The following is a 24,609-nucleotide window of genomic DNA, read 5'->3' on the forward strand; positions in this document are numbered from 1 at the left end:
CTTTTGTAAGCAAACTGGGATATAGGACTTTCTAATTTGGCTGCCCTCATTCTTGACAAGTTTCACACGTTTATCTCCTGTAAGTATGTAAATAAGTTACCACCCATAAGTAGTAACTTATTCAGATAAGACAAAATCATTCTACTTGATCTATTAACTAGAAGTAATCAAAGCTTCTGGATTCCATTTTCTAGATTTATCACTTACTGGCCATAGGATCCTTAGTTTTCTGTCTTACTTCACTATTTGTAGATAAAGAATGTAACCACTAAGTTCACCTAGAAAAAGTGAGCCATGAATACATGAAGTTTTTAGACATATGAACCAAAAGTATTAAGCTACAGTCATCATATTATATACACAGTCTATTTTTTTCATATATATGGCATTTCTAATTAAGTGAGGCTTTCAATTTTAACACTGTCTTTTAAATATATTGATTTATTTTCCCCAGCTTTATGGAAAGGAAGGATTATGTACTAAGAAAACGTAAGCAAGTGATATTTAAAACCTTGTATAATAGAAAATATAACTATTTTCTAAATAACCAGTTCAAAATAAAACCTTCAATATATTAGAAAAATATTATTTTTAATATTTTATTGTGAAATAGAGGCAGCTATGTGTGTGTTAAGATAATCTTAAAAGAAATATAATAATCACATTGCTAAACATTAGTAGATTCACATTTTTATATTACATTCCTGCTTAAATGGGAAAAAAAGCTCATCATACTATTATGAACCTAGTATATACGTTTTTCTACTCAACATACAAATAAATAAAAATTTCTATTCTAAAATAATCACATTACACAACCACATATTTTTAAAAACTAGATCTCATTCTGGTTTTCTACTGCCACTAACAGTAGGTATTTCATGGTCAGTCTCTTTTTCACGATCTACCATGTTTTTATATCTTTCCCCACGATGTCTTTCCAGATATGGCCCCCAGTTAGAAGCTGGTCTGCAGCAGCTTACAATGCGCTGAAAAGCAAAGAAAAAAAAATGAAAATTTTAGAGTGTTAAGTCTCCTTGCTAACCAAAATGAAATAAGAACCATAGAAAAGTAAAAAATGATCATCTAAATTCTTAATATACTGTCTACCAAAAACAATGATACTCAAATGTAACCAATTGTTAATAGAATTGTATTAACTACAAAGCCAAAATAATTGAGTATGTAAATGATTTCAAAAGAAAGTGTTTCGTGAACCCATTCAAGTAACAATATCACTTCATACACTTTCACTGAATTCTCAGACATTTCTATCCTGGCCTTAGGGTGAGGGTTAAGTGAGGATCTAAACCAGTGTATGCCTGGGAAGTTTCAAGAACCAAAGAAAGGGTCAAACCATTGATCTAGATCCACAAAGCACTCACCTAGATCTTGAACCCAATCTGCCTGCTGAGCCTGCCTTGTCATTGTCCTATTGAGATGTCATAATCAACTCCCCTAGGCCTCCATGGAAGAGGGATAACTCAGGGTCTAGACTGGGTTCAAGAAATTTACCAGAGTTTTCCCAGTTTTGACATGCTATTACAGTATCTATTATAACCACATGAAGTTTTAAAGGCGAAAATTATAGATATAAAGGAAAAAGGTCATTTGCTTTGTGTCATCTCAGTAGAACTCAGTACGGGTATAGATAACATAACTTTTAAAGTATAAATAATATTAACATGCTTACTTGAAGGATGGTTCCTTCAGCTTGAATTATTTTTATAATAGCCATAATTGGAATCCAAATAATGCAGAAAATAATCATACACCAGCCTATAGCAACTCCCCAGTCAGGGTATGGAATTTGGGCATACTCAGGTCTATGAAATTGTACCAATGACCAGATCAAGATTGCCTGTGAAAGTAAAATATGAAAAGAAAATGGTAAAGATTAAACTTTATTGCACTAATGATTTCATTTGCACTAAGTATTAGCAATTTGATTCCATTCCTTAGAAATAACTTATCAAAAGCAATTAAAATGAAAATACTTTCAAGCCAACTAAGATAATCAGGTAACTAGCTGGAAGATAAAATACTAAATGAACCAATCTAAATAACTTGTATTTGGCTCTGAATAGATTCTTCCAAAATTAGCACTTCCATATACTTATAAAAGATACAAATACTTGTACAACATGTATTTCAATAAAATACTGAAATACAACAACATGTATTTCACTTATAGTAGCATGGTTTTATTCTGTGCTATAAGCTAGCCAGCATATCAATTAATCAATGAGAATGTAAAGTACACTTTAGTGAACATGCTTTGTACCTTGCTTAGCAGTTGTTTCTATTATTTTCCACTACACAGAGCACCCCTTACTCCACACCCAAAACACACACGCATTCACACATTGGTACATAATTACCAAAGCACCCTTCACTTTCTTATTGAGAAAAAAACAAGCTCAATATATGTTTGGGCAAAACAGTGACTCTTCAAGATGAAAACACTTTAAGGCCAAGTTTTTTAAAAAGTGTTTAAAAAAAAACCTACTAGAATGTTGCAGCATTAAAACTAATTATTTAGAAATCTGTAAAGCAAACAAAACAAAATGAGCAAAAACTAAAAAATCATCTAGTAGTTCCTCTAAATTTACCTGTCTTGAATTTTATAGATATTCAAGTTTAATTTTAGAATTAAATAGATTAATTTCTTTCATTTCATTACAGTAATTTAAGTTTACTTCACAATTACCATAATTTTACATATCTACAAGAGAATGGCTGAGGGATAGTGGAATCTAATATATATGACTTTATACAAAATAGATGATAATGTATATCATTTAATATCTAATACTTTTGCATTTTAAAGTAAATCCAGTTGTCAAACCTTGTAATCAGTGAAAATTAGCTGGCTAAAAAGTCTAGTTAGATCTTCTAAGTTGGTAAAGGGCTTATATTATTATGGAGACTTGTGGAGACTTGTCAAATCAGGAAAACAATATTTAGTAGCACTGTGAAAATCATTTTATTTCAGCACACCCAGTTCCCAACCGCTCACTACTTGAACCTGACCTTATAATGTTAAAAACACCCTCTAAAACAAATTCTAGATCAAATTATGTAATGACCTTTTCTAGGAAAACCTTTGAAGCATGGGGGCAGTGAGAACCAAAGCATCCTCTATAAGGTTTTGCCACTGCCCCACCCCCACCATTATCTCTAGTCCATAGAATTCTCTGTCCCATTAAGTGTTTATTTTGGCATTCAGCCTTTTACTGTCCTGAGCTTTTATTTAAAGATATCATGTCCATATGTCATGTTTCTCCAAGAAGACATCTTTTGCTTTCCCTCAGCTCCTAGATAGCACCAATTTTTAACATGAACTATTGCCTCTATTGACACACGTGAGTTTCTTTTAGTAATTTCAGATACTAAACACTTCCCATAAAAAAATATGCATTAACAACTGAGTGTTGTTTCTTAGCAATTAGTATATTTAGATTGAATTCCTTGAAGGCAGAGACTGGGTCTTAAGCAGAGAGGTTAAGAACATTGTAGATCGCTCAGCATATTTTTTAGGGAATGAGCAAATGACTGGTTTTTAAAAATTTATCCTATTGATAATTTTTAAGTATCTAGGACCTTTAAGTCTATAGGAACCTGTTTATTTTCTCAAATGGTAACTGTTTAAGCCTATGGCCTCAAAAATAATGCTACAAAGAAAGGCATTGTAATTTAGGCAACTTGGAGGCGCCAGTCATGAAGTAAAAGTTGAAAATCATTACTTTATGACATTAATTTGCCTTACTGTATTCAGTGTGAATAATTCAAGTTTACCTTAGAAGTGTTTAAATATATATATTATTGATACCAAATTCATGGCATGTTAATACTTACCGTTAAAAGGACAGGCGTAATGACAAACCAGCAAGCTCTCCACCATAGCCAGAATATCCACCTTTTTGCTCCAATCATCATTTCTATATCTTCAATGAATCTGTTGCCTCCTAAAAACAACAAAGAGTACATTCAGCCCTTATTTATACTTTCATTCATTAATCATTGTGGCCCCAAGTTATCTTTCCATGTTTAAACATTTTCCAATACTACAGCAATGAAGCATATATATACCTTTAACTACATTTTATTCATAATAAATTTTTGTCCAGTATATTATACTTAGCTATTACAGTAAACATAATGAGAAGGAATCAAACTAAGTCATTTTAGTAAAATGTGTAGATAATTCTATAGTCACTATTTACCATAAATCCAGATGATTCCTATTAGTTCCAGTATAGCTGCAATCAAAATGCCCCATCCAGCACAGAAGTGGTCAATCAGATGAACCCAGTAAATTCCAGCCTACCAAAAAAAATCAGTTACTTTTAAGTATATTTTTAATTATTTCTATGATTGATGAGGTACTCAAATTGAATCTACTAGTTTGATTTTAACATATGCTCCTTGGTTTCACCTCTGCCAAAATGCGAAAAGGAATGTTTTCAAATGTAAACACAAACATGGCTTTAAATATCTCAAACAGGATGTACCTTTTATTCTATACTGAGTCACTGTTAAAAAATAAGCATTTGGTATAGTTGATTATCAAAATGATATGCAGTGTTTGCTCTGTAGTAGCTGCCAAGAAATATAGCCTATGTTTTAAGTCTATAACTTTATTGTAATTGGGGAAATTGTCCACTATTGGGCTTTTTCCCCCTCTGCAAAATATACTTACTATTGAAATTGTGTTATAATGGGGGGAAAATCTGGGCTAAAACTCAGAAAATCTTGATGCAAGTCAGACTTGGACTTGTCACTAAACATCCTCTTAAACCTTGGCTTCTTCATTTAGATTATAAAGTACATTCCAACTAATATTTTGTCTATGAAAAAATGCTGTAGTATACCTGAGTCACACAGATGAGGCCAAGGAGAAACAAAACCAAGCAGCAACACGAAGTTATGGGAGCCCTCATTTTCTTCATCACTTTGGGAAATAAATCTTGAATCGTTGTTGTAATCGTTTCTTCAGAAGGGAAAAAATGACATGTCAACTCATTTGCCAATAATTTTAATCACAGAAATCAACTTCTATTAATCAAATTTACAAATATGTGTTGAGAATATACGCTGGACCCTACTTCTTACTTTTAAAAATCCACGGGGTCCTTTCTCTTGGCAGCGACCACTCATCAGTTCTGATAAAAATCAAATGCAGCTCTATTTGTTGTTTTTAGTCTATTTTATAAGATTTTTCATTGGTAGCAATTATAAGGTAACAGGTTCCCGAGGGCTGAAGTAGTTTGAAAGAGGGTTATAGGGAAGGAAGAATTCTAGTAGAACTTTTAAATAAGGCGAATATTTGAATAAATGACATGGAGACAGAAAGGCCTTCTAGGTTTAAGAAATAAATGTGTTCGTGAAACAGGGTACTGGCTAAAAGTAGGATATATGAGTAAAAGGATTAAGAAACATATTCGAGATTTTTGGAGGGCTTTGAAAGTCAACTAGAGGAAGCTGAACTTTATCCTGTAAACTATTAAAATGGTTTATGTAAGAGCACGATATGATGAAATTCAGAATTTTTAGGTGTGTACCCTAGGGAAAATCCCTATGTGTACACAGAACCATGTGCAAGAATAGTCATTGCAGCAGTGTGTGTAATTTTTAAAAATTGGAAATAATCCAAATGCCCATCATTATGGCAACAGATTGTGAATTAATTAGCGCTATATGTCTATGTATCAACATGGATTCATAATACATATAAAAAACAACTGTCAGAATGATATGTATGCTATGAAACTTCACATTTATGTGAAATTTTAAAAATTTATATGTTATTTATGGATACATATAAAATGTATACAAACGTGGTCTGAATAACATACATAATCCATGGTGACGGTTGCTTCTAAGAAGGAAGAAATGTGAATTGTATTAGACAGAGAAACACAGGGGACTTCAAATTTATCTATAACAGTTTAGTTTTCTAAAAAATATCTGAAGCAAATATAAAATATTAATCTCTGCTCCTTTTGGGTATCTGATACATGAGTACTTTGTATTTTTCCATATTTAAAACTTAAGTTAAAAAGAACTTTCAGAAAGATGATTCTGAGAGTAAAAGCTAGAGGGGGGCAACAAGGGTAAGAAAAGGATGTTTTTAAGTAGAGGAAACATGAGTAAAATATAAGAGGGATATGTTAACATTGGGAGTATTACTTACCAACGGAAGCAAACTGAGAGTCGAGACCCAAAGTCAAAAGCATGAAGAAAAATAATATGGACCAAAATGGCCCACCTGGGAGTTGAGCTAGAGCTTCTGGATAAGCAATGAATGCCAAATCAAAACCTAAGAAAAATCAATGGCATTTTAATTTAAAATTAGTTGCCAAGAAAATTCACATATTTGAACATTTTCAAAATAAGATACTAGAAAAATCTCATTTTAATTTGGCAACCCAATCCATAATATACATTCTTTAGCAACTGTTTCACTTTCACTTTTAAAAGTGTTTGACTGGGTTGTTCTACGATGTGATAATGTGAACATGTGACGTGAATTAAGCTAGTGAGATAAATTTTGTAAATGGTACATTTCTCACATAAGAAATCTTAACTATACCAATGATTTTGTTCAGCTGATTTTATTTATTTTTTAATTAATGAAGACCAATTGTCTTAAACTCCAGAAACCTAAATTAGGTCACCTTAGCCTAGAAATTCTAAAAAAATTACGCTATCAAGAAAGATATGTTCATGGAATTAACTTTTTAGTTTTTAACTCTCTTTCCAAATGTTTACCCAAAATCACTATATGTAGTGCCATTTAATTTATTTTTTTCACTGTACATTTCACAGCCGTGTAGTGCCATTTTATTTTTTTATTGAAGTATAGTTGATTTACAATATTATGTTAGTTTCAGATATACAGCATAGTGATTCAGTATTTTTTGCAGATTATACTCCATTATAGGTTATTACAAGGTAATGGGTGTAATTTTAGTGCCGTTTTAATTATTATATGGATACCCGCAAAATTGTATGTAATGAAACTATAAATTGAATCTTATTTTCTATTTGGTTTTTTTTTTTACTTATTTTAAACATTTTATCAAGAAGGCACATTATTTTTTTTTTAAACAGCAGGTTCTTATTAGTCATCAATTTTATACACATCAGTGTATACATGTCAATCCCAATGTCGCCCAATTCATTCTATTTGATGTATGTTACCTTTAGAGACGCTTTATAAGAAAATTTCAGTCATGTTATATGATACTTAGTTTTAAGTATTTTAAGTTTCTCCAACCTCCCAGAGGACTGACCTAGGAGTCAGGAGAATTAGCTTCTAGCCTAGGCTCTGTCACTTCCTAATGATTCGATTTTCTGCAAGACATAACATTTCTGTGCATCAATCCATTCCTCTGTAAATGAGGAGCTGGATACTAGATGATCTCCAAAGTCCTTTCTAGTCCTAACATTCTATTCTCATTCATCAATCTCTCCATCAAATGATACTAACCATAAATAGAAATTTAATAAGAAAGTCCTACTTAAAAGAGCCCTAGAATTCTGTTCCTGAGGATCTTTAGGCAGATAATTAAGCATCCCTAGTTAATGTCTTTAAAGTTAGGAAGTTCACTAATCAGATTCCTTTAAAGCTGGACACAGCTGTATACTCAAAGTCAGTTGTGTTTCTATCTGTATGACATTTGTGCGTTTTAAAAATTCAGATTTAATAGTGTAATTTTACATGGATTAATTTTTATATATAGTCTCTCATATATTCATATATACATATTAACACACACATGTATATATATGTATGTGTATATAGATATACATACACACAAATGAAGATAATGCATGTAAAGTGCGTAGCATGATGCCTGATACTTGCAATTGTGCAGTAAGTAGTTCATATTAAGGACTAAACAAAATTTGGAAAAAATATTCTTAAACAAGGGTTCTGTAATGTACTGTTGTTTCTCAGATCATCTAAGAATTATTAAATCATTAAAACAACCAAGTTATATAAGATGAAATGAGAAAGAAAACACAATACCCTAAATCTTGAGTGCTCTAATTGCTATAAAATATATCAGTGTTTCTTAAATGAGCTATATTGAGTTCATCAAAGTTAATAATATATAGCATTACATACCTGATTTTACAACTTGAGAGACTTCCTTTCCAGATATATGAGCCATGTGTCCCAATATAGAAAAAATAGCAAATCCAGCGAACACACTAGTGAGGCAATTTGTCAAGCAAATTACAATGGCATCTGAGAAGCAGTTGTTATTGAACTTATTGTAAGATGACAGAGCAACTAAACCACCCCAAGCCACTGACAAGGAATAAAATATCTGTGTGGCAGCATCTTTCCAAACCTACAAGAGAAAATAATATTTAAAAACACACTCTTAATTTTTCATTTGTATAAAATATTTCATATATACAAATGAATAAATATTCATACAAGAACAAAATAAATACCCAAGGACCCACTACTCAGCTTAAGAAGTAAAATGTTACTAGTCTATTAAAGCCTCCCTGTGCCCCTTCCTGATCATATCACCCTTCCAACCTCAGTGGTAACTGCTATCCTGACTTCTGTGTTTATCATTTCTTCAATTTTCTTTATATTTTTACTAACCTAAACAATATGGCATTTAGCTTTACATGTTTCTGAGTTTATAGAAAAGTTTTCTTAAAGCATGTAAACTTATACAACCTGCTTTTTCCATTCAGTAGTGTATGAGATTTTTCCATTATCAATTTGAACCATATGAAATTTCAATTTTGTAAGTCAAAAATGAAAGAATATAGGCAAATTCATATGGTTCAATTAAATGTATGTAGTTCTGAACATTTTTTTCCACTGCTGTATTGCCCCACTAAATATTGCCAAATTATGCTCCAAAGTAGTTCTATCACTTTGCACTCCCACCAGCTGGTATGAGAGTTCCCATTCCCCTACATCCTTGCCAACACTGGTCAGAATTTTTAATACTGTCCAAACTAGTGGCTGTGAAATGAGTTTTGATAACCCTAAGTACTTTATAAGGTTTAGCATGTTTTTATGTGTATATATTCCATAGTCTTTTCCTGTGGAATTCCTGTTCATATTTTTTGCCAGTTTTTTGTTTGGGTTATTCGCCTTATTTGATCTCTAGGAATTCTTTATGTAGTTCGGATTCTAATCCTTTATCTGTTATATATGTTAATTTTTTTCTCCCAGTTTGTGGCTTATTTTTTTCACCTCTTAACATTGTGTCCTTTGATGAACCAAAGATTTTGTTTTAATGTAGCTGAAGGTATTCATCTTTGCTTTTATGTATTGTTCTTGATTTCTCTGACTTAAAAAAAGAATCCTTAGCCCAAGGTCATAAAGCTACTATCCTATATTTTCTTCTAAAAGGCTTAAAGTTTTGCTTATATCCTTAAGTTTTCAGTTCACCTGAAATTGATATTATGCATATTAAATTAGAAATCCCAACACATTGTTTTCTAAATGGAATATCAATTATCCGAAGATCATTGATATTATCAATTATGTCCAAAGATAATTGATATTTTCAATTATATCATTTGGATATCAATTATATCAATTGGATAGTCCATCCCTTTCCCACTGACCTGCATCCCCACCTCTGCCGCATATCAAGTTCCATATGTTCATGAATCTGTTTCCGAGATTACTATTCTGTGCCACAGGTCTGTATGTCTATACCTAGGCTAACACCACATTATTTTTATACCTATAGCATTATAATATTGTTTCATATCTGGTAAGACAAGTCTTCCTCACTTCTTCAGAAACACCTTGCTTTTTTGCCTTTTCTCCTTTGCATAAATTTTAGAATAAATTTTCAAGTTCCACGGAAACTGTGCTGGGAATTTGATTGGAATTCTATTTACTCCACATATCAACTTGGGGACAATAAAAACATATTAATTCTTAACAAGGGTGGTACTAGGCAATTTTTGAAGAATGATGATACATTTAGGCATCCCCTCAATCACCCAGTACCCTCATTCCATGTTTTGATTACAGCCCCACGTGGCTGGCCTCATCTCTCCATCTAATTCGACCCCTTTATCATTCCCCCTTTCACAATTTACCCCTCCTATGTCTTTGCTAAAGGACAATAATAAATCTTAGAAACTAACCTAGGTAAATCCATTTTAATAGTAAAATTCTGTAGATATAACATTACCCCAAAGAAAAATCTAATTGTGAAGACTTCACATAATAGGGCTGGCATGTATGTAGGCAAAAGTGTGTTTTTAGTCCATCTGAAAACAGGACTGGTCAGTGGAAGGCAGGCCGTATAACATGGTGACTAACAGTTCTTGCTCTGGAGTCAAAAAGAATGAAGCCTAAATCCAGTGTGTCTCACTTTCATTGAATTTGATTTATTTAACATCTTCAAGCCTGTTTCATCATCTATAAAATGGAGATGATGATGATAATAATAATAGTAGTAATAATTATGTGTCCTAGGAAGGATGTGAGAATTAAATGAGATAACATATGTAAAGCAATTAGTAGGATACTCAGTGATAGCTATTATTGTTTTTATGGAAAAGAAACATAAATTGATACTCGGTTTCTTTTGTGGAAGTTAAAAACAATAATTTTCTCCTTGAAAGGTATGTAATCTATTTCCAATTTCAATTGAAATAAAGTTGTTAGGAGTGAAATAAATAATTACTAGGTCCTCAGAATACAGCTTGATGTTAGATTATTATTACATTTTATTTCTCACATGATTTTGTTATATATAAGTGAAATATATATATAATATATATACTGGCAGGAAGCCAATAGGACGTAAAATGGATGGATAAATAGATGGATAGATAGACAGCTAGATCATGGTTATTTCACTTATATATAACAAAATCATGTGAGAAAAAAATGCTTTCTTATTTCTCAGGCAGTTGTACTTATTAAGAAATGAACAACATGCTTATGTTGGTCTCTCAGCTGCTTTGACTTGATACATTATGTATGCATATGTGAGTCGGGGGAAGGAGGCTGGAGGTCGTGTGGCAGGTCTGGGTTGTGTAAGAATGCTACTGCATACCATGATGTACCTAGGCTGCAAATAAAAGTGAAATATAGTTCCAAACATAGTTATAACCTCTATATCTACCCATCTCATAGCTATATACAAGATGAATAGTTGAGTGATTAGGAAACCTTAATTCAAGATGCAAAAGCAGGCTATGTAAATTTAATTAAATGTGAATCTTCCTGGGTCTCAACTTCATCACTGTAAAATGACGGAGTTAGTAAAATAGTCACTGGAGACCCCTCTAGCTATAAATTTCTATGGTTCTCTACTGTCCTAGAGATATCAGTAGAGTTCAAATACTTAAAGAAAAGGAAAAAATATATACTTATGATTGCATGTTTAGAATATGGATTGGAGAGGAACAAAAAACATCTAAGAAAAAATTCTCATTGCCAGCAAACCCAAAGAAGGCCTGAGGGTAGTGTTTGTGTTGGGGTGAGGAGGTAGGATGGTTAAACTGTATGTTTCATAAGGAGCTTTAGGCTTAGCTCTGATGTTTTAAAGACAATAGAGACACTGAAACACAGACCAGTATAAAATAGTCATATAAAATGTTCAGGATAGTTTCATGGAGCTATAAAGCCCAGGTGATCTGAGGCTTGTAAAAGCCACTTAAAGGAATATCAAAGGGGCTTTTCAACTGCGCTCCAAGTTATGAGGTTTAAAGAAAATGGAGGGTCCACTTCTTAGGGAAAATGTTGCATCTACAATAATATAGTATTATATAACAGCAATAATTAAAATACTTGTGTGCTCATATTTATATAACTGTTTACCATTTCAAAGAACATTAACATATTTTATCTTGTTTAATAACCTAACAGAGGGAAGATGATGAGTCCCTACTTCCATTTTATTTGTTTCTCATCTGTTACCCAAAACGGTCTAGTTGGAAAGAGATTAACAGACAAGATTAAAAGATATGAGGCCCAAGGTAAATGAAGAAATCAACAGTGGCCTACGGACACATCAAACTATGTTGATCGCCAACACATAAACAATAAAAGTTCATAGTTCTAAAATAATTTACGGTTTTATGGTTAATTATTGAGTGAAAATTATTTGGACACACAGAAGGTAACTGAAGGCCAGAGATTGACCTCTCAATTTTCAAAAAGGTAAAGGATGGATTTCCATGACTAAAAACTGATAAATTTGACTTGCTTACCAGAAATGTTCTACAACAAATAATTAAATATCCGGATTGTGAGTATTTAGAAAGTCACAATTGCTGGAAATTAGCATGAGTTCCACAAAGAATACCATAGCAAACTAAAACTAATATCCATTTTGGCTAACACTACTAATATGGTAGATATTATAATGTTTCTTGATTTTAATGTAATATCGTGGGGTTTTACCTGACCAGAAGCTTAATGTGTTCCAAGAATGTGACATGACTACTAAAAAAGTGGAAGTGTTATTAGCCTGTATCAATAGAAGCATAGTATATAGAGTACACTTACTGACAATGCTGTCTTCAGTCAAAATTGTAAAAGATTTTATGTACCTATGATACACACAGCCATTGTCTGGAGATGGACAAATATTAAAAGGGGTTACCAATTCATATTCATGGCACATATTTATGTGTCTGGTACAAGTAACAGTTTTGTTTATGGAATGCTTCATCCATTTCAAATTTATGTTTTAACTTCATAATATTAACTTTTGATATTAACTTTTGAAGACAATTAAAATTTATATTAGACCATTAAACCATCAGCTATAATCTTTAAATCTACTACGAGTTTCTCTGATAAGTCACATAGCCCTAGTCATCAATTTGTGGGTATTCATGCATGAAATATTCTTTTTCAGATTAATAAGCCCCAAATCCTTTTGGTCAAATAGAATCAGTTTGAATAAAATGACTTTGAAAATCCTATTGCTAAAAATGATTGCCTCACTTCCAATAAGAGAGCATTAGTGTCATGTTAAATAGTTAAATCAGACATCCTAGGGGACGGAAACACTACTAAACTTAAACACATGTTCTTTTGCAAGCTACTATATTATGACACTCAATGGCAATCAGAGATTTTCAATATTGGCTTTTACATTTTACCTCCTCAGATAATTTGAAATCCAAATTGTCTTACCTCAGCTTCCCTAAGTTTTGTAAAATTTGACTGTGCTCCAATATAGTATGAAATGCCTTTTGATGCACCATCCAGAGTTGCCCCTCGGATCAGCAGGATGAGCAAGACAACATAGGGGAAAATAGCTGTAAAATACACCACCTACCAAGAAGAACAACCAAAAGTTCATGTTATTGTTTTAAATCATGGTGTATAATTATATACAAATAAAGTTATTAGCCAGTTGAAATTAGTAAAATAAAGTATCAAAGATTTCATTAGGTTATTAATGTCTGATAATACTAATACCAATGTTGGCATAATTTTCTCTTTCTGTTCTCACCACTCTCAAATGATCCACTTTCAAAACACTCTGATGTATGAAGCAATATTTACCAGGTTTGTGTTGTAAATACACAATACATTAGCAATGGTAACTTGGAATCTAGATCGAGTGCTTTCCTAAATGTATCCTAATAAATGTCTGAGGGGACTGAATAGCACCTCTTGGTAAATTATTGCATTGATGTGGGAAGGGAAATGATTTTAAACCCTGCAATGATACTCAATCCCCAAGGAGAAGGAAAATCTCCTAGTAGGTGTCCAAATCCCATGAAAGTTGATTAAGTGAATACTGGACACTTGCTATTATTATCCTTAAAGCTACCATTAAGAGAGTTTGATAGCACACATATATACATGTGAACTGCTTGTGTCCTAGATAATACATGGTTCCAGATGAGCAGACTGCCTTTGAGGCTGGCTTTTCATTAATGTGGATGATTTCTTTGGTCCATAGATGTCCTATGTTTGATAATATGCCCAAGGAGATGATTTAAACAAGTCATCCAGAGACCAATAAAAATTAATTGCGTGGGTAAATGGCTTTTAATGGATTCTTTCAATATTAACATCAAAAAGGAACCAAACGTTTCAAAAATGTGCAATTGCAACATTATTTTGGAAAGTTTCCACTGACTTTGTGATGTTCACTGTATTTTTGTGATCTAGCAGCATGTCTCATTACAATGTAACATTAATTGACTGTGCTAGATATTGTACCAGAACACAAAGATAGTATCCACAGTTATTCCTGTCCTCTGTCTTTAAGGAAATTTCAGTCTAGTGGTTACAAACACATACACATTTACTTTTCTGAGTACTGTACAACTGCTCACAGAGAACATTTCATATTGTTCTCTGAAATTGCCACAATGCTCTCTGAAAGTTTAAAAAATAAAACAATGAAGTGGGAAATGTTTTTCAGAAGAGGACTCTGCTGAGACAAGGTTCTGAGTCAATTTTGGCAAGCTTTAAGAGAACAATGGTATAGTTTTTTTCCTTCTCTCTCTAACAAGGGGAATCCTGACACTGTTAACCTATATAACATATATAACAAGGATCTAAACTTTCCAAACCAAACATTGCAATATATAATTCCATTCAAGATGCTTCTTTAGTATAGTAGGACAGAAATACTCCCAAGCCTCAGAATGCTGTGTCAGCTAGAAGGACCCAAGTTTAGAGAAATTGCACACATCTAGTACTAATTTGTGCTTGTTTTGTTTTCTTTTTAATAATAGCAGTGTTCTTATGTATTTTCTTAGAGTGAGACTGCCTACTTAGAAAGCTTTTCACACATTTGAATGTTCCCATCATAGAAAAAACATGCATTTGGTACTACCTGGCATTGAACTACAATGAAATGGGAAAACAGCTACATCACTGTCTAATGTGTTTTCTAAATTACCTTCCCAGAAGACTTGATTCCTTTAAATAGTGCTGTTCCAACTATGAGCCAGGCCAGAAGAAGACAAAGTGCTAAATACCACACAATGACTCCAGTCTCATCCAATCCGCTTGACCGTTGGAGCGCCACTTTACTGAAAACACATAAGCCCTTTGATGAACACACGATCACTTGTCTTAATACATTGAATTTTTTAATATCTTTCATCCAGGGAGAAGCTTCATGAGTATTTTATTAATACATCAATGTTGTATGAGCCTTTTATTGATACAATTGTATGGAGGGGCAAAAATAGTTCAGTGAAAAATTAGGCTCTGAACTTTCTGGTCAACTGCAGCCAATCCAAAATTCCAAACCCCAGAATAAAAGATCCACTCATTCCTTTAGCTATGATTTTCCCCTAATATTTCAAAGCTCCTGTATGGAAAGAAATTAACCTTACATCAGATTATTTCATTTTACTCATTACGGTATTTTTTTCTCAAGTTCAAATGATGGAGAAAACATTTAAATTGTATTAAATATTTTCTTATTCATCATACTTGTAGTTACCAAACCTAAATGGTCCCATTATTTATACCTTTTTCAAAGGTATAATTCCATGATTTCCACTAGGGACATATATGGATCTAGGATTTTAATTCTTAGCTTGGTATTTGGAACATTTCAAGGTCCAAATTTTAAAAGGGTCACACAGAGCAACAACATGGAGCTGAGGAAGAGCTCATTACAGCAATAGTCAAAGAAGTTATGTAAGGGTAAAGGGTAGGTATACAGTAAGGAGATTAAAGAGAGATCACTTAAAATTAATAAAAGCAAATATAACCCCAAACATCTATTTTTACCATATAATGACAATTATAAGCAAAATGGATAATGAAGAATCGCAGCCTTAAATAGCAATTTTGCCCCCAATATTACTCATCACCCAACTGTTTATCATTAGAACTTGCTCATTATAGTCTAAAAGTTGCATATTTTTCCTTCAAAGCAATGCCCTAGCTTCTAGCTAATAAGCACTGTATAAATCATCACTGACAACATTGTGCCCATTTAATAACTAACTTATAAATGACAATCTGTTAACTATGAGCTAATTTTGCAGGCTACTACTACTCACACAGGCTAGGTAAACATTTGAGTCAAACGAAGTATAATTTGCTCTGACTCCCTCCCGCTTTTTTTTCTACTTATATGAGTTAAGAAAAGAGCTGATCAATATTTTATTGTTATAAAAATTTTTAATAACATCCGTTTAAGATGTAGATAATTTACTGTACTCACTTCCAATATTGTTCACTGGGAAGCTGCCCTGGCTGATAAACTTCACTTCCATTGATGCAGGTAAAATTGTTGGCGTCTACCCAGCTTTTATTCACTTGGAAGATTTCACCTAGCTTTATACTCACATTACAATGTGTCACTAAAAATTAGAAAAAAGAATACATACACAGACACATACTTAGTTTTAGAAGAGTACTTACCTGGAACAAAAAAGTTTTAATGATGAAATATTTAAAGTACTGTCTAAATTGTTACTTGGTGAAGGTGGAGTAGAAATCTTACAAATGGAAAAAGCCATGCACATTCAGCATCTTAAATCCTCTCTACTACTAAGCTGGGGGTGAGCATGAAAATATCTGCCTTTTTAAATTGTGGTTATATTTATAGTAAAAACAGCTATAGAGTAATAATCATTTCAGTTTGGATTTAGTGCTCTAAGGAACTTTTCATATGTGGACTTATTTAACCTATATAGATAAATGACACCTTTAAATTCCTAAGAAGTGTTAAATCTTTATCACTTTATCCTCCAATATACACAGGCAATCCCAGTGGTAATAGTCTACAATATTGATGCTACATTATCCCAAAGATTAGCAACACTCAACCATCAACTGAAACACTACTACTATCATAAATAGTGCTTTTCTCTCTTACCACTTTCCCATTTTCTTCCTTTTCTTGATGCCCACAAATTAGGCCTGCAAGAAGTACTCCAAGTAGTGGTTTAGCCTTGCTGGGTGCCCTCAGTAATTAACATATGGCATTAATCAATTTTCAGGTTATACATGCTTTATTCTGCTTTTATCAATAACCTATGGCTCACTTAAAATTGAACCTAAATTGGTTAGAAAATGATTTAACCCTTTAATCTTCTTAGAAAATATAAAAGAATGATGCAGAGTTAATAATACTTTTTAAATAAATAAATGAATTTTACCTATAGGCGATCTGCTACAGGTTTTATCTGCCCAATAAGAACAATTTTGCCATGGTAGTTCACGTTGAAAAGAAGCAAACATGTAGTAAAGACTATAGGCAATTATGACATTATAATAGATTGTCACAGAAATGGATATCAGGACCATTGTAATCCCCACACCTGGAAAAGAGAACAATTAAAATAAAAAACAAGTGAAATTTGTTTTCCTAATTCATAAAGCTGCATTTCAATTTCCACAAAATCTATTTTAAAATGAGAAAACTGTTTCAATGTTTTCTCTCTCTTTTTTTTTTCTTTTTTTGTTGGGGGGAGGCAGTACTACTGCCTGAGTAGCTTTCTTCTCAAAATTATTTTGATGATTGACTTTCTGAGACAGTTTTTTAGTTGATCAGAAAAAGGTACTAAGATCAAAGACCTGTATTAAGCCATCGAATTCACATAAGGGAAAACCATGTTCATTATTCTTTCTTATTAAGTCTGTAAATTCTGGTCAGAGTGGATACTATTAAAAAAAAAAAACTATTCAAAGCTCATATCCTATCGACTCGTTGACCAATACTTCCCTCTTCATCTATAAACCAACATTTTTTTTAACATCTTTATTATAATTGCTTTACAGTAGTGTATTAGTTTCTGCTTTATAATAAAGTGAATCAGCTATACATATACATATATCCCCATATCCCCTCCCTCTTGTGTCTCCCTCCCACCCTCCCTATTCCACCCCTCTAGGTGGTCACAAAGCACGGAGCTGATCTCCCTGTGCTATGTGGCTGCTTCCCACTAGCTAGCTATTTTACGTAAACTGGGACGAAGTGAGAGAGTGGCATGGACATATATAAACCAACATTTTGACAAGTAGAAGATAAATCCTCTGAATGAATGTCCTAAAAGGAGAGTGTACAGCATTTCTACAAGTGCATGTAAAGAAAATTCAATAACTCAGTAACAATCCAAACTTAAACTTCTGAAATTTCTTTAACTCAGTAGTTTCAAAATACAGCAAGCATACTGAATGTAACTCCTATGTTAAGACTAGCTTTTGAGGTAGCTTCCTTAATATTCCAGCACTATATTCTATTCACCTCGCTATAAATATATTTTTGATGTTACACTGAAGCCTTTACAAGTAGTTTTCAGCAGCTAGCACATACCAAAATGATATCTAATCTTCAAACAGAAAGGCTGTTGGATGTTTAATAACAATCAAAGCATTTTAAAAAAAAACGTTCCTAGTGTCCTATTCCATTAGGAGCATCCAAGAAAAAATCGTGACCTGCCCTTCAACTTTTCTGAATGAGGCATTGTAAAAGATATGCAAAAGCAAGAAGACGAAGACCGCATATGAAGCAGGAAAAAAGCCAGAGCCATAAAGTTAACAAGACTGTTTGCCAAGAGAATTCAAAAGGTGAAAACAGGAAAATAATGACACCTTTACAACTCTCTCATATCCTTCTTAACCCCTACCATATCTGCAGCCCAAGATAAAGAGAAATATAAATTAACATTTGATTTCCACATTCGACAGTGTCAGATAGTCAGAAAAGCAACGTATGCCCTTTTGCCTTCAATATGAGGACAGCTGTATGCAGGAATAGACCAAGAAGCACAATAAGGAAAACATTTTAATACCAACCTTGAAACAATGGTAGAATCCTCCAAACTGAAACTGGACCTAAGCTAGCAAATTGTCCCAGTGAGCACTCTAGGAAGAACAAAGGTAAGCCAGCCAGTGCTAGCATAATCGCATAAGGTATCAAGAAGGCACCTAGAAAACACAAAAAAAGAACCAAAGCACTATTATATGCCCAAATCTTGATGGCACTTTGACAACTAGCACAACATTTTGAAAGCATTCTGATATAGTGGAGTCAGAGAGTACTGGGTTTAGGCTCCAAATTTACTACTGTCTGTGAGAAAATAGTTGATTCTCTAAATCTTGGATTCCTCATCCATGAAATGGGGATGCTAGTATTACCTAATGAGGTTGTTGTGATTATTAAAAACAATAGCCCGTAAAAAGCAATCCAGAGAAGTTGAATGATCACAGGCTTTGGAGCCAGATAGCCCTAGCTTTATATCCTGGCTCCATCATATACCAGTTATGTGACCTGGGGCAGCTCACCTAACCTCTTAACCTTGGGTTCCTCATAAATGGGAAGAGCAATGCCAGCTCATCAGTCTGTGGTAAGGGTTAAATCACAGAGCCTATGTGAAAACACTTGGCGAAATGGGCAGGCACATAGTATATTTTCAAAGTGAAGTTCCCTCCTTTCTCCTTAAAAAATAAACAGTTTTTAAGACTTAGGGTTCAAATGTTAAATGTGGTTCAAACTGGAAGTTACTGCAGCTAAGTTCAGTATTCTCCAAATAGTCATAAGGGTCTTCACTCAACGTTAATAAGAAACATTATTTTTGGTAGAAGAATCTGAACAATTGAGATGCATTCAGAATTAACTTTCAATTTCATAAGGACTAATTCTCCTACATTTAGATTATTCAGGCCCATTTTTGGTTTTTGTTTTAAACCTCTTATTATTTTACTTTTTTTCTGCCCGCTTTTAGGGCATAATACTATTCATTAGAACTATGACCAGATTTTTGGTAGAGGCAGGGACAGAATATTAAGCTTATTGTTCAATATTCTAGAAGTCTTAACAAAGTTTAATAAGAAAATGTGGAGATAAGTGAATAAAAATAGGCTTTGGATTATGTACATTTCATTTAGCCATGTTACATTTTTTTCCTCATATATTTTTCCCATTATGATACTATAACATCATACCTGGGAATTACATTTTTCTAACCCTAAAAATATATTCTACTAAAAATGGGAGACAATCGGGCTTCCCTGGTGGCACAGTGGTTAAGAATCCGCCTTCCAGTGCAGGGGACACAGGTTCGAGCCCTGGTCCGGGAAGATCCTACATGCCGTGGAGCAACTAAGCCTGTGTGCTGCAACTACTGAGCCTGCGCTCTAGAGCCCACAAGCCACAACTACCGAGCCTGTGTGCCACAAATACTGAGCCCGCATGCCACAACTACTGAAGCCTGCACGCCTAGAGCCTGTGCTCCGCAACAAAGAGAAGCCACCGCAATGAGAAGCCCACGCACCACAACGAAGAGTAGCCCCTGCTCGCCGCCGCAACTAGAGAAAGCCCGAGCACAGCAACGAAGACCCAACACAGCCAAAAATTAATTAATTAATTAATTTAAAAAAATTAGGAGACAATAAAGTACTTGTTACATACAAGTCACTAGTCACCAGAACATAGGGACAAATATGTTTTTATAGATGTTGCAATGTACATACCATCATTACTATGACTAATAGAAGTTTAATTCCTACCAATGATAAATATGAAGAAAAAGTAATACAAAATATCCCTATTTAAACACAGCAATAAGCAATGCTTTGCTAGCCCGGTGTAACTAGGTTTTTAGACACACGCGAAAAAGGATTTTCCTCAATGCTGTATAAGGCTTTTCACCCATTATATTATTCCATTATTAATAACAACCATAACTGGTAAATTATCAGTCCAATATAGTGGTCACCAATTGTTAGTCCTGCTGACCTAGACCCTAAGGTAGTATGATACTTCTCTTTCATAAACTGTTAAAAAGCTTCTACAGATAAAAATGACTCCAGATTTTAACAAGTCTTTCAAGCCTGACCATAATTTTAAATCTAATCTATTAACATTTGACAAATTTGAATTTCATGTTCCTCTTTTACCCTTGGGTAAAAGAGAAAGAAGCAATTGAGAGAGACTAGATCATCCATTACCCAAATGATGTGATCTTTAAAAACTGAGAGCCAATATGATATATTAATTTTTAGAGGAAGTGGTGAAAGAGGTAATAGCATACAATAAATAATACCATTTTATTTCGGCTAAGTTTAAGAATTCTCTAGTAAATCTAGTTTAATATAGTTCCTGGAAATTTATAGTAAGTACTGGGCCTATGTATGATGTCAACTCACAGGGAATTTCCTATTCTAAACTTGAACATAAGAAGCTGGAAAGGAACCTGAATGCTTCTCTCCACTGCACGGACCTTAGGACATAGACACCAAAAAGATTGTGATTCCTGAGTCATCTTCCAGCTCAAATTTATACCAAACCCATGATTAAACAATGTACGCTCTAGAAAGGGTAATTTATGTCACCAACACTTAAAGTGTTTGATAAACAGAGCCCCTTTCTTAACTCTCTGAAGGCCAGTATGAATGTTTAATATAACCAATTAATAAGAAATATAAGATTGAAATATCACCACACAAAATCCTATTGTACCAAGAAGAATACTTATAGTGGCATCGTTTCACTGGTATCCAATTATGAAATATAAAGGGATGTCACCCCTACACTTCTAACAGAACCTGTATACAAGCAAATAAAATATGGTAAGTGAAAAGTGGTTTCAACATTACTAGAAGATTGTGCAATTCATTTTGTTTCCTTTTGTGTGCCACTTCAGACTTATTATTATTTTTTTATTCTTTAATAACATCAAATATCAAGTCATTGCTTCCCTAACTGGTTCCCAAACTTTTTTTACAGTTGGTTTTTTTTTTTTTTTTAACTTTGTGTTTATTTATTTATGGCTGTGTTGGGTCTTCGTTTCTGTGCAAGGGCTTTCTCTAGTTGCAGCAAGAGGGGGCCACTCTTCATCGCAGTGCGCAGGCCTCTCATTATCGCGGCCTCTCTTGTTGTGGAGCACAGGCTCCAGACGCGCAGGCTCAGTAATTGTGGCTCACGGGCCTAGTTGCTCCGCGGCATGTGGGATCTTCCCAGACCAGGGCTCGAACCCGTGTCCCCTGCATTGGCAGGCAGACTCTCAACCACTGCGCCACCAGGGAAGCCCCCAGACTTATTTTTTTCTCCTTGTTCTAATGGAGTCTTCCTTAGCAATCTATGAGGTATAAACCGTATTATTTTGCAGAAATTAAACACCTAGCCTTGATCTACATTCTATCGCATTTTCAAAGGACCTTCTACATGGTCAATTCAATTTGAAATACATGTAACTGAATATTGCAGCTTAAAGTACAAAACCTTTAATTCCTTTTTAATCAACTCCTTCCACACTTAAATTTCCAAAATGTAATGCCTTATTCTATTTAAGCAAACAATTTATTTGAGCTTCTTATGAGAATGAGAATTCCCTGCCTTTTGCTTAGATTCAGCTATAAATTAGGCAAAACACAACTTGAGTGTGAACAGATTATCATAGGAAGGTGTAAATTAAGAAGACTAAGTCATAGTTGAAGATGACATGGGATTTCAGATCAGAAGCTCAGAAGTGCTAAATATACAACTTTTATCAAGTTTATATCTGAACATCTTGTGAAGCCAGCTTTCCAATGTGAGCTAGAAACTCATAGTCTAATAATAAAACGCAGTATGCTCATTTCCCATCCTCCCACTAACCCATATTATCATATACCTTTCCTCAGTTGTTAAAATATCCTCAGAGGCCATAAAACACCGCACTTAAAACTGAAGAGGAAATAAATTGAGGTGGGGGGGAAATACCTCCGCCATTGTTGTAGGTCAAATATGGGAATCTCCACACATTCCCCAATCCCACTGCATATCCAACCATAGATAAAAGGTAATCCGATTTTTTGGACCAGTTACCACGGTCCAGATTCTCATCATTTTCACCAATATGGAAATTCTCAGATGAAGCCGTCACTTTCTAGAAAAGGGAAAATATCAACAGCTTTTTTTTTTTACTATTAAAAATTCCACATACGCATAATTTCACAAATCCACAGAGTGACAGTGAGACAGAGACAGAGAGAGATTGAGAGAATGAACCCTGAAAACCATAGCCAAGGAGGACACTTTCCAAGGCTGGGGAGATTTCTGAGGATGGCTGCTTTTACTTTACAACGTTTATCCCATGAAATGAAAAAAGCTCTGTAGGTGGATATTTTTACTACTTCTTCGGGTTAGATCATCCAAATTGTGGTGGAAAGGGTACATGTGGCACCCAGCATGAAGGGCAAATGAAGGTGGGAAAATAAAATTTCAAATACAAAAGTCTTAAAGATGAATTAGGTAAAATCAACGCTCTTGAAATCGGAGGAGATATTTGAGAAAAAGGATGAAATATACTTTCTACTAAAAATAAAATTCATAGACTCTTTTTCATACTGGCTGGTAGTTTTGATGTTTGGAGTTGTCAGGGAAGTTTAACTTCTCTCCATATCTTGGAGAGTAAAATCAGTGCTTTTCTGAAAGCCACAAAATAATATTCGGAGACAAATTCTCCTGTCCCACCAGGTGGAGCAGTTCTCGCTCCACTTCAGAGGACAGGGGAGAGTTCCTCAGGTCAGATAAGGACAGTACTTTCCTCATTTCCCTCCCGCATATGGACACAGTCTGGAGAGGGACAGAAAACACAAGGTGGTGGGCACACCCAAGGCAGAGGATGAGGTGACCCTAAGTCTTCTAGCCACCAGAGTAAGAACTGTTCTGTGTTTCCTCTACTCTATGGGGACATCTTGGGCACACATGAAGGCAGTTGAACAGAAATGTGGAAAACGGAACAGTTGCAGAGAGCAAAATCTGAGACTTGCCTCCCCTTAAGTTTTCCCTTCCCAAGCCCTCCGCACCTCCCATAGCTCCCAGACTCCTACCTCCTTCCCTCTGCACTTGAAGAAGCTCGGGCACTTCAACTTGTCCATGGTTCACTGGCTCCTTGGGCTGCTCTGCCTGTCTCGCAGTCTGGCGGAGCTTGACTGGTGGCAGGTGCACACCCTCCCGTCGCTACCTGCCAGAGTGAGCCACCATGCCCAGGGGTGGGACCATTTATGGAGGTAAGCTCTCTCCTCCCCCCACCCCGAGCACCCTGTCGTGTCAATTACTGGAAGGGACTAAAGTGAGGCTCCGGTTTTTCCCCAGGTAAGCTGGCATGTAGCAATCCCCTGCCCTGGGCCCCGAGAAAGGGCTGGGCTGTGAGAGAACACAGCAGTCAGAGCCGAGATGACTGACAGCCTTTGACTCAGAGCCGTGCAGGTGCCTTCGCAATCTTACCTCCTTTCTGGGGTTCCCTGCTTCCTCGTAACCTCCTCTCTTAGTCTGGTCTCTGTCCTGAGGCCAAGTGCTGATCTCCACCGGGGCTGGAGGTGGGGAGGGCATGGTCTGTGGGGTCCATTCCGTTCCCCAAGATTCTCCTGAACAGACTGTACTGTCCTGGGCGCCGGGATTTCCCAAAGTTTTGCCCCTCACTAGAAAGCACTTGATCCCCTGGGGCAAACACTGCTCCCAGAGGGAAAGCTCCTGAACTGGGCACCTTGAAAAGCAGCCAGCTGAGATAAGATTACTCAGCTGGCTCTGCCTGAAAAGAGCAACTTTGAGCCTATGTCTCAAGCACCTTTCTCAGCCTTCAGGACAACGTTGTCTTTTACAGGGATCGATTTCAAAGAGGCCAAACAAAACAGATTATTGAGCAGGTTTACGGGGAATTTTAACC

The 24,609-nt window shown here is 34.7% G+C and overlaps 1 protein-coding gene across 3 annotated transcripts; it reads right to left on the bottom strand.

The window, feature by feature from the left end:
* Window position 1: 1 nt before the first annotated feature.
* On the bottom strand, window positions 2-24,239 carry SLC6A14 (solute carrier family 6 member 14). 3 transcript variants are annotated; one of them, XM_082408889.1, is made up of 15 exons: window positions 24,171-24,239; window positions 23,774-23,907; window positions 22,662-22,827; window positions 18,755-18,886; window positions 17,116-17,277; window positions 16,176-16,314; window positions 14,892-15,024; window positions 13,163-13,303; window positions 8,138-8,366; window positions 6,197-6,322; window positions 4,875-4,993; window positions 4,227-4,326; window positions 3,859-3,968; window positions 1,694-1,861; window positions 2-989 (listed from the first exon to the last, which is right to left on the bottom strand). In XM_082408889.1, exons 2-15 carry the CDS (start codon window positions 23,819-23,821, stop codon window positions 843-845), a joined length of 1,920 nt encoding a protein of 639 aa, XP_082265015.1. In that variant the 5' UTR covers window positions 23,822-23,907; window positions 24,171-24,239; the 3' UTR covers window positions 2-842. The 3 variants fall into 3 exon arrangements, with proteins under 3 accessions (XP_082265015.1, XP_082265014.1, XP_082265016.1); XM_082408888.1 differs by lacking the exon at window positions 24,171-24,239 and having other exon boundaries at window positions 23,774-24,128; XM_082408890.1 differs by lacking the exons at window positions 18,755-18,886; window positions 24,171-24,239 and having other exon boundaries at window positions 23,774-24,127.
* Between the last annotated feature and the right edge of the window lie 370 nt (window positions 24,240-24,609).

Source organism: Balaenoptera borealis, assembly GCF_965194805.1.
Source record: "Balaenoptera borealis genome assembly, contig: HAP1_SCAFFOLD_375, whole genome shotgun sequence".
NCBI lineage: Eukaryota > Metazoa > Chordata > Mammalia > Artiodactyla > Balaenopteridae > Balaenoptera > Balaenoptera borealis.